Consider the following 11,638-nt stretch of genomic DNA (forward strand, 5'->3'; position numbering starts at 1 on the left):
GGGGGGGAGCAGTCTATCGGCCTTGACGAAGAAAACGCCGCAGACGATGAAGACTGCGATTTCGTCAAGGCACGACGAAGTACGACGTGGAAATGATGCAGCAGACGGAGTCGCGAAGCCGAGGGAGGCGAAGTCAAAGCAGACGAAGTCGAGCAGACGAATTTGACGCAGCGAATTCGAGGCAGACGAAGCGCGACGAAGGGACAGACGAAGCCGAGCAAACGACGAAGTATGATGAATAAGCAGGCTGCGATTTCGATCCGGCGAAGAGATAACAAGGGCTACTCGGGTCGCCATGAAGACGCGACGGGAGGAAACCCCAGGGAGTAAACCCTAGCACAGAGACATCGAGCAACTCGTTCTTAGGGATCTATATCAAGGACGCATTAGTTTCTTTCCGTAATAATCTTAATGCATTTTAGGCATGCATGGAGCCTTGAGTTTATATATGTGGTTTCTAGTCTCATGTTATGGGACACTTAATATATTTATAATATAAGATGTTTGGTTTGCTCAAATTCTAATCGTCAGCTTCTTCTTCTCAATCTTGTCTATCTCCTCCCAGCTTTCTTTTTGTAAGGACCTGTTCATTTCCATTTTTTATCTTCTTTTTTGTTTGTTTGTTATCACATAGAAAGACCTAATTCTCATATGATTATCTCACACAAATTCTCTCCTAAATTTATAGGGGACATTGATACCCTTCTATTGATCTAGATTCTGAATTCTGTTTGTTTGGTGGCTTTCTTACTAATGAAGTAAAATGTCTGCATAAGAAAAAAACCTTTATATTCTTAAATCCATGCAGGTGACTCTTCTGTTGGGATGGAGTCTCAGCTACATTTCACTATAGTTGCGTTGCTATCTCATTGTAGATCTCTGTTAGATTTGGGATTCTTGCGGGGTTCTTTCTGAAATATAAGAAACACTAAAATCTTTTTTTTATTTTGAATGATGAATGATGTTCTAACACGCTGACTTGGTGTAGGAATTTGTTGTAAGAAATGATATGGGGTGTGGTTCTACCATTGGTCCTATACTTGCATCTGGAGTTGGAATCAGAACTGTAGATTGTGGTATCCCTCAACTCTCCATGCACAGGTCCGATTTTTCTCATCTGCTTAGCTAGTACAAAAATGGTTTACTTTCTTTATATAGCATTATTATTATTTTTTCATCTTTTTTAAAGTTGAACTCAGAAGATTAGGTTCACCAGATTCCTAGTTAATATGTATTGAAAAACATGAGTCATTCATTATGCTAAGCACTCACGTTAGTTTCCAGTCTACCATGCTGAAGATCACCTGTGATAGTGGGAACCTAACAATGAGGAAGTTTGCTTTAAAGTTCAAATATTCAGGGCTTTATTATGACTTGCTGATAAAATTGTTATACGTAAAAGTTCTACTCGAAGATTTTAACCGGCTTGAATGAGCCCTGCATATAACCTGTTATTTAGATTTATATACTAGTAGCTTGAAGATTACCACCAAGACGCCGTTTGTATAATTTGCAGAGAAAAGAAGTCCTAACAGATTCTGTATCAGGATAGAGAAGTTGTGTAATGATCATTCACGGATGAAAGGATGAAAGGAAGGAATAACTTTGATCTCCTTTATGATGAAAGAGAGTTGTTATTTGACGTGTGAGATGAGTATGATATGATGATCTTGTCTGCGATGACCCATGTCACTGTGGAATCCAGTCACATGCATCTTCTCTTTGTGTTGTCCTACACATACCAGCCTCCCTTTACACTGTCAATTGGCGATCTGTATGTGCTTGATGACCGACATGAACTTGTCCTTAATGGAAAATAAATAATAATAATTAGAGTGAGGTACATGCAAAATATTGATATAAGATTGACATTATTCTAGGATTCTTAGAGTGTGATTAAGGATCAGATCTAAGGTGGAGATATTGGGGAATGAGGGTATTGCAAAGTTGGTGGAGACTGGACGTGAAATAAAGAGGTTCGACTGCTGTCTTGTCCAAAGCCAGCAAGAAGAACCGTCAATGATGACACCGACAAGATCCTGGAGGCAAGGAAGATCCACCTCCTAGTATCAAACAAGTTAGAGACACACCACTTGCACAAAACTCCGAATACAACACTTCATAAGCTAAAAAATAGAGAAACAAGTCTTATTAATTTAAAGCAAGTGAAATCCCCCAAATCATGTCTTAAATAATATATTTATTCCAAGTCAGAAAATGAACTCTAATTATAAATCAAAGTAAAACAAATAGTGGTCCATAGGGCTCAACAGCAGTTAGCACTTAGGATAATTCCTGCTATAGGACCATTGAGACAAACTCCCGTCCTGATTCTGATCTCGCATACGCGGGATGGTGGGGTTTTGTCCCATGTCAAGGATGAGTTGAACCTGATTGGTATGGTTACAAAAGGAAGTGAATTGCATAAATTTTAATAAGGAGGCCCTCGAGATTTAGGTGTTGTAGGGACAAGGGGCCTTTCAATATGGAGTGCCCTTTTATTGTGTTGAAGCTGGTGGTGATTATAAGAGGTAGTCATTGAAGAATTATCACCTGCTATAATTGTGAACACCAATACTCTGAACTGAATGATGGGGGCAATGACACAGTTGATACAACATTCTAAATCAGTCCAATGGAAGTAATAATATTATTGTGGATAAGTACTGAAGATGTTTTAAGATCTGTCCACCCTTGTTCAAAAGAACTGAAGGTTCGATTGAAGCAGAGAATTGACTAATACGGATAAAAAAGATACTAGACAACATTACATATCCACGTGAAAAGAGAGTACACTTGCTATATTTGTGTTGGATGGAGAAGCATAAAGGTATTGATGTGGGCAACATTAGGATAGGCTAGGGGACATGGTAAATTGGGAGAATCTTGTGAAACTTTTTAGATAGTGTGAAGCGGGGCTTTCCCCCATGGACTCAAGAGCAGAGTTTTCGGCACTGATGCAGGAATCAAGCAACCCGGAGCGGCCTTTCTTTTCGCGTCTCCCTCCCAGATCGAGCGAATTTCTTTTCTCTTCATTTCTCATCGACTTCCCTTTCTTGTTTCCTTGCCCAGATCGAGCGAATTTCTTTTCTCTTCCTTCATTTCTCATCGACTTCCCTTTCTTGTTTCCTTCCTAGCTAGATCTCTTTATGTGCTTGAGTTTAGGGTTAGTTCTTGTTGTGTCTGCTTTCCGATTTTTTGTGTGGATTAATTCTCCCTTTCGTAGGGTTGTTTCCAAGAAGGTGGTGGTGATGCTCCGGCTGTATCCTACTCCGAATTGGTGCATCTTTCCTTCTTTTTCTTGCTTCCGCCTTCCCCTTGCTGACTGCCATCTGCCATCTTCCTTCCTTTCTATCACCCTGCAGCCAGCCGACCTCAGCCCCACAGTTGTACAGCCTTTCCCCCTTCTACCAAGCTGTTCCGCCATTTCGCTGCCTGTCAGCGGTGCCGCAGCCTTCCCCTTGCCCACCAACTGTGTCCTAAAGCACTCCAACTGCACCTGCTGCTTGGACTGCCTCCCACACCCTCAAACCGTTGCCATACTTGCTGTGTCTCCCCACCTGCAACCATCTACCTTCCTAACTGTTGCTCAGCAGCCAACCACCACCTTCGTCATCATCCTACAGTGCCTTTTATTGTTTGTTCTGTTCTTGTTTTACATGTTAAGCGGCCTTGGTTGTAACCTATTTGTAATTCAGCAATAATAGTAGCCATTTTATTTATGATTTGGGATTTCTTTTCTCTTCCTTCATTTCTCGTCGGCTTCCCTTTCTTGTTTCCGTCCTAGCTAGGTCTATTTATGCGCTTGAGTTTAGGGTTAGTTCTTGTTGTGTCTGCTTTCCGATTTTCTGTGTGGATTACTTCTCCCTTTAGTAGGGTTGTTTCCGAGGAGGTGGTGATGCTCCAATTGTATCCTACTCCGAGTTGGTGCATCTTCCCTTCTTTTGCTTGCTTCCGCCTTCCCCTTGCTCACTGCCATCTGGCATCTCCTTTCTTTATGTCACCCTGCAGCCAGCCGACCCCAACCCCACAATTGCTACAGCCTTTCCCCTTCTCTACCAAGCTGTTCCGCCACTTTCCCTGCCTGTCGGCGGTGCCGCGGCCTTCCCCCTGCCCACCAATTGTGTCGTAAAGCACTCCAACTGCACCTGCTGCTTGGACTGCCTCTCACACCCTCAAACCGTTGCCATACTTGCTCTGTCTCCCCAACTGCAACCACCTACCTTTCTAACTGTTGTTCAACAGCCAACCACCACCTTCGTCATCATCCACAGTGTCTTTTATTGTTTGTGTTGTTATTGTTTTAATTGTTAAGCGACCTTGGTTGTAACCTATTTGTAATTCAACAATAATAGTAGCCATTTTATTTATGGTTTGGGTTTTCTCTGGTATCATAGTGGTTTGTTCCCATATCAGCATGAAAATAGATGCAGTATAAGTTTATTAGGTTGGTGTAGAGAGAGAAGAGATCATGCGGTATAAAACAGGGTTTACTACACTGTTTAGGTATGCACCATAATTGGTATCGACTGCAGAAAAGAAGCCTATAGTCTTATAGGCTTCTTTTTGGATTGAAGGATTTGATTAGGCATTTGTTGGCGTCACTGGTGATTGATGATAATTCTGTATTAGTAGCACATGCTATAACTGTGAACACTAATACTCTGACTCAAATGATGGAGGCGATGTCGTAGTTGATTTAGGATTCTAAATTATAATCCAGTGGAAGTGATACTATTGATGTGTATAAGTACTTGAAGATGTTTTAAGATTGCATCCATATTTTTGAAGGGAACTGATTGTCAGATTGAAGAAAATAATTGACTGATATAGATAGAAAACATACTAGACACCATGGCGTGTCTAGATGAAAGGAGTGTACCATTAGCTACATTTTTGCTGGAAATAGAGGCAGAATTGTTGTGGCATGGACAACATTAGGATAGGCTTTGGGACACACCAAATATGATGGTAAATTGGGAGGATTTTGTGGTACTTTTTAAAGTGATTTGTGTCTCTACTTGCATGAAGATAGATGTACGATAAATACACTAGATTGGTGCAATGAGAGAAGACAATTATATTGTATGATGAAGCGTTCATTATACTGTCGAGGTATGCATTATAGCTAGTAGGGACCACAGGACCTGTAAGATCTGAAACTTCTTTTTTTTTCCTCGTGTTAATGAGTTGCATGGCCCACCTCCTGTTGATCGCATGAATAACTTGATCGCTCAAATCTCACGATCACACTCGCTGCATCTTTCTCGATCTTGCTTCCACAATCTTTCTTTCCTTTACACTTGACACCCATCGCCGACCATATGCTGCCTTGCTTACTATATATGAGACCGAAGGGTTAGGGCATTGTCTCATCTCGCTTGCCTCCTACAACAGTGGATACCCCTTGAGCAAGCCTCTCCTCTTCTTTCAAATCCTTAGCTAAAGTCAAAGAACCAAATCCTCCTATTTGATCTATCAAGCGCTGTAAGCCTCTCCCTTCCCCTTCATGGTTTGTTCTTTTAAAACTATTTTATTATTTTATTTATAGCCACTTATACATACATATCTTTAGATTAAATTTTAATTTGGTTATTTGACTTTTACGATAAATTTTGTTAAATTTAACTTTAATTTGGTTCACATTTTTTTGAAAAAATGTAGCAATAATAATACATAACTATATAACTATACATGCATACTTATATATAATAACAGGTCATCTGGTTTGCTAAAAATGCAATGCTATGTAAAAGGTTTACAGAGTATTATTATAATAATATCTGAAATATTTGAGTTGAGCATAGGACTTTATATATTTTTTTGTTTGGTTTGAAGTAGATTGAAAATAATGTATGTGTTTGGGCAAAGGGCAAGCAACGACGGGCCGTGGAGGCGAGCTGCGGCGGGCGGCAATGAGTAGGTGGCGGCAAGAGGGCGACGAGCAGTGAATAGTAGGCGGGCGGGCGGCGGGTGAGCGACAGGGGGCAGGAGGGAGGCAGGCGACAGGCAAGCGGGCGGCGGGTGGGGGTGGGGGGTGGGGGCGGCAAGTGACGAGCTGAGAGCGGTGGCCGGTGGCGATTTGTCTATAACATTTTACATGAATGATGTACTTCTAATTCGACCAAATCGTTTAAATGCTACATTCAACCAAAAAGAAATACGGTTTAACTTCAAATTCATTAAAATTTTACGTTGTATTTGTAAATTTTCATATCAAATATAGAATTTTTTCAAATATATGCAAAAGATTTACAGTACACTACTAATTTACTCAACCAAGCGACCCCTAAATGAAATGTGAAATCATTGACAAACATTACAATCACTTCAAATCCATACATGTATGTATGTATGATTGCATTTATGTTAATATTGACGTGTGCACGTGTGTATGCATGTATGGATAAATGTATGCATGCATATATGTTGATATGCATATGTATATGTTGATATGAATGTATTTGTGGATGGATGCATGCATGTATGGATGTATGAAATATACCTATGTCCTCTTCGATTCGCAGTTGGACTGTTGTTTTCAGCTAAAACTACTGCCGAACGACACGTATGTCCTTACAAATGTCGTCAACCTCGTATATTTTCGTTCCCTCGCTATTCCACAACTACCTCCCTACAAAATCCACTTCCTAAATGCCTTCTAGGAACACTGGAGCGGTGTCATCTGCTATGAGAGCCCGACAAGCCCTAGATTTTTAGGGTTCTATTTTTTTATCCAAATTCAAAATTCCTAAAAAAGAAAAAAAGTTTCCATCATATTCAAATCTTTCCTACCATAATTCCTAGCCCCAACCCTAAATTTTTAAAATTCAACTTTTTCACCTCCACTAAAATTTCATCATGACGCCTACCATCAAAACCTAAGCCCTTAACCAATTTTGATTTACAATTTTACATCCTTCGAAAAATTGATCAGGAGGAAAGGACGCCATCCTGCTAATGAGGAATCCTCAATGAAGTGTCCTGGAACTTACTATGGAGGATATGTAGTAGGAAACCTTTCAGTTGTAGAAGAGGTTTGTTGCAGCGAAGACATTTCGATGAGATCACCCGTTGCAGCTACTGTGACTCCTCTAATTGAAAGGAGGAAGTGAATCCCTTCTATTAGACAGTTTCCAATGGTGAAAAACCATTACCTCGACAATCTGACATAAAATATCTGAGGAGAAGCCAGGAACTTGGAGTAAAGGTGGATTTACTGGATTTCGACAATCACATGGATCAATATGAGTTTATCGAGTTGCTTCAAACAACAAACCAAATTTTTTAGTACGAAAATGTTTCTCAAGGTGAGAGTTAAATTGACAGCTATCAAACTCAGGAAAAAAAATTCATTTTGGTGGGATAATTTGAAGTGTATTCGACAGTGAGAATGTAAGAGTAAGATCACGTGGTTTAAGATGAAAAGGGAAATATGGTAAATACCTTCCCCCGCATTACTTGCATGGCATATTCCTAATGGTCCACAACTTATGTCAGAGAGACATTTCTATGGAGGAGTATAGAGCTGAAATTAATCAACTCATGCTGAAATGTGAGTTATTGAAACTAGAGGAGCACATAGTGACATGACATTTTAGAGATTGGGGTAATAATGTGATTCAACTACAATATTATTGGTCCCTACTTGTTGTACAACTCCTAACACTGAAGGTGGAGAATAACATTACCAGACGATTGCCACGCTTTACAGGCAGAGTTGAGTCACAAAATCCGGTAGCAAGAGCACGTCTAGTGGGGCATCCATGTTGACCTCATCTAAGGAGAAATTAGTTTAGAGTGGAGGGAGCTCATCGACACCCTCAAATCTGTCCCATCCAAGAAGTGTGTTAAGTATTATGGTTTTGGGCGCATTACATTAGATTGTTCAAACAAGAAAATGATATTTTTCAGTGAGCAGAATGTCATAGAGGAGGCAAATGGTGATGACCTAGAGGAGAGGAATGAAGAGGAGTACCATCTTATAGTCGATGAGTGAGAGAGGCTAGTGATTCAATCTAAACCCATGAGAGAGACTCCAACAGGATTATCATTGGTTCTTCTAGAGGGCATTGAGTTTGAGGTAATGAGAGTTCATACATAGTTTGAGAATGTGTTGCTATGAGGTACCTTTTTGTTGGTGTTAAAATGATTATAAATAGCACTGACATTAGTTTTCCAAGAAGTCTATGAGTTTGAAGAGCTCATGCTGGACACAAGGCACCGGATAAGTGAATTTTAGGATTTTCAGACAAACAGTCTACCTCCTAAGTTGTCACTATCGAGGCAGGTCCAATATATCAGAGATGATAAACTTTCGGGCTATTCTAGAAAGTTATATGGAGTAATTTGGATATTTAATTCAGCTGTAGTGTCGTCCCAAACTGATGACCATATAGGAGTGATGATTCACAGTTTTGGATACCCCCTTAGGTGTCTAGTGGGAAAGGGCAATCGATAGTGCGATCCAGGTTCTTCCAGAAGAAAAGAAGTTTCTCCTAGTCCGGGAGAATGACGCTGATGTTGAGCCTTCCCGGGGCACGGAATGCTCGCGATTTTGTAAGATGCGGAAGCCAGACTTCACAGAATGTGGGAGTTAGGCTTCATGGATTGTGAGAATCGGGCTTCACTGAACATAGAATCCCGTGTTTCTGTGGGATCGCAAGGAGCCGAGATCACATGGCGAAGGGGTGCTCAATTCACGTTTTCAGCAGATTATTTTATTCTTTTTCTTTTTTTCTTTCGTTTTTTGGTTTTCCTATTTCATTATTCTAATTATGATTTTTTAATTATGGGCAAATTTTTTTATCATGTTCAACTTTTTGTTGCTTAGGGGATTTTGTTATGTTTGTGAGTTTTGGAGATAGGAATATCTGATTTCTACCCTAAGGAGTGTTGTATTATTTTCCTTTTGGAAGTGTTGTATTTGTCTCTTGCTTAGGAATAAATGGTGATTTTCCTTTTGGAAGTGTTGTATTTGTATTTGTCTCTTGCTTAGGAATAAATGGTGGAACCTCCTCGCCGCCCGTAACTCGCCAATTTGCCATTGGACTGGTGTTTTTAGCCAGGACATCTGTTGAATGACGCCTATCCCCTTTCAAACATCGTTGTTCTTGCATATTTTGTTTCCTTGCTATTCTACAATTATCTCCTCACAAAATCTGCTTCTCAAAATACCTTCTAGGAGTTCTAGAACGGTGTCATCAAGGGCATGCTAGTCGGACAAAAGGCATGGCAATATAGTTTTAGTTCCCTTTTGCAAGCCACTTTGGATTAATGGTTAAGTGCTTTTTCTTTCAAACAAGTGGTCTTGGTTTCAAGGCTGCATGTGTGTGTATGGAGGGAAAAAGTTGTAGTGCTCTTTTTGTGCTTTTGTTTTGAACACTGTTTTATTAACGTTTTCTTCGACTATTCAAACTCGGTACTTGCTGATTTGTAAGTCTAATTTGGAATAAATGGTAATTTTTTGTAGTTCATTTAATATTAGATTGAATGTTGGGATAGAAAAATGATTTGATGCTTTGGCTATATTAAAGGCTCAATAGACCATGTAAAATTACCATAATTGTGCAAATTGTTTTCCTTCTAAAATATCTCACTTTAATCTATAGATGAAAGCAATTTTTTTAAAAAAATTTGTTAGAGTTTTTTATATCTGATTTGAAAGCCTTACAGAGTAATTGATAATTTGTTGTCTTCTGAGAGCTCTTGAAACACATAATATTGAATGAAGCTTTTTTTTAAGAAGCTCTTTCATCTCTTTTTGTACTTAGAAGGGAGAAAAAATTTTCTATATTATGTTGATGAAGAAAATGTTATGTTTTTGCTTGAAAATGTTATGTTAGCTGTTCATAGATAGTTGCTAATCTAGAGTTGTAGTAAAAGTGCATGACCGTAAACATTCATATCTACATTCATATCTACATGCAGCCACTCAAATCTTTAATATCACATCAAGAACACCGCCATCCCTATCTTTTTAAGAATGAAATACACCTTTTCCTGTATAGGATTGTAATTTTGGTTTTATATATGTAAATATAAGAATTGTGTGGTTTTTATGTAAATTTCCCTGAATTCCATTTAAAGCTCTTTTTGTCTATTTTTTCCCCTTTAGAGAGAATGCTTCCTGTGATGAATTCCATGTCTAAAACTCCCAAGTTGATGCACGCATGAGTGATACTTAAGTATTAATCTCTATTTTGCTGGATATTGTATAACTATTTGCAGCGTGCGGGAAATATGTGGGAAAGAAGACGTGGATACTGCTTACAGACACTTCATGGCCTTCTTCCGAAGTTTCTCTACAATAGACAGGAAACTAAGCATCGATTTTTAGGTAAAATTTGCTTCCATCTTCCAATGCAGGAGAGAATGTTCCATCCGGACTCCGGACACAAATTTGTTACCGGAGTCCAGTGAAAACTTGTCACGTGGCAAGTGGGCCCCACTATAATATGTTGGTTATGAGTGATTTTTAAAAGATGTGGGGCCCACTTGCCATGTGCATGTTTTCACTGGACTCCAGACGCAAATCCGGATACAATAATTTTTCCAAACGCACATTGTTCCCTTGATTGAACCCGCTTCATTAAACTTAGGCAGTGCATGATAGCATAATTTAAAGAGGATTTTGCCATGAATTTAGCATAAATCCATCCAAACATTAAAAACCGAAAATTAATTCCAAAGTTCCGATAAATCTAAATTTTTCGAGTTCCTTCCTTTCTTCCCGTGTTCGTCTCTTTTAGGACGAGTTATGAGATGGATTTAAGGATTTCTTTCTGCCGCAGCTCGCGAGTTCATCTCCATCATATTGGTGATCCCATTTGAAAAATTCTATTTAACTAAAATAAAAGAATAGGGAAATTTACATACCGACCACACAATTTTTACGTATTTACAAATTTGCTCCCAAAATTTGTTATTTACCATGTATTTCACTTTTAAAAAAACATAATGATTGTGATGTTTTTTATGTAATATTAAAATCTTGTGCGGAGTTCGTATAAATATGAATGTTAAGACATTAGATACGTAGAGATATTGGAATTTTGTGGCGTGTATGTAAATGCTCCCAAAGAAAATTATCTTCTTTATCTAATCCTTTCAGAAGGCATTTTTCATTACTGCAATTGCTGAACTGCTGCTGAAGGAGCCGCAGAGATTCTTATATCATGCAGCCTTCAAAACAGAAAACAGAAAGCAGGAGAAAGATTTACATATATACCACTCAATTATTATGAATTTGTCTGTCTAACATTTAAACCTCAATTTGTAAATATATGTCATCTTATCTATGCAATAAAATTTGTATTTCGGTTTTGAAATGTTAAATTAGTGGTATTTCTTATGTTATATAAATGATTTGAATGGTATAAATGTAAGAAAAGTAAAATTTTGGTGGTAGTTATGCAATAACATAAGAATCGACTGGTATGCATGAGAAATACAAGTGACAGGTGGTGTGACTGAATGGCAGGTACTGAGCTTAAACTTTAAGCACTGTTTATTAATATTATTTGTTTCAACAATAAAGTCTGCTGTGAATTTTTTTGGTATAATTGTTATAAAAAACTCTGTTGGCTTACAAAACGCTACGTACGTAAAGTAGGTTACAGTGAAGGTATTGAGGGTT

At 38.7% G+C, this 11,638-nt stretch overlaps 1 protein-coding gene across 2 annotated transcripts in view; it reads left to right on the forward strand.

Annotated features, from left to right (window-relative positions):
- LOC110024941 (probable aspartyl aminopeptidase) overlaps positions 1-11,337 on the forward strand; it is an 83,210-nt gene extending 71,873 nt beyond the window's left edge. The window contains exons 9-11 of one of the 2 annotated variants that reach the window (XM_020725139.1): positions 989-1,101; positions 10,231-10,339; positions 11,114-11,337. In XM_020725139.1, the coding sequence (XP_020580798.1) occupies positions 989-1,101; positions 10,231-10,339 (222 nt within the window). In that variant the 3' untranslated portion in view covers positions 11,114-11,337. The remainder of the gene's footprint in view (positions 1-988; positions 1,102-10,230; positions 10,340-11,113) is intronic. The other variant, XM_020725140.1, reaches the window with a different exon arrangement.
- The last annotated feature ends 301 nt before the right edge of the window (positions 11,338-11,638 follow it).

Source organism: Phalaenopsis equestris, unplaced genomic scaffold, assembly GCF_001263595.1.
Source record: "Phalaenopsis equestris unplaced genomic scaffold, ASM126359v1 Scaffold000281, whole genome shotgun sequence".
NCBI lineage: Eukaryota > Viridiplantae > Streptophyta > Magnoliopsida > Asparagales > Orchidaceae > Phalaenopsis > Phalaenopsis equestris.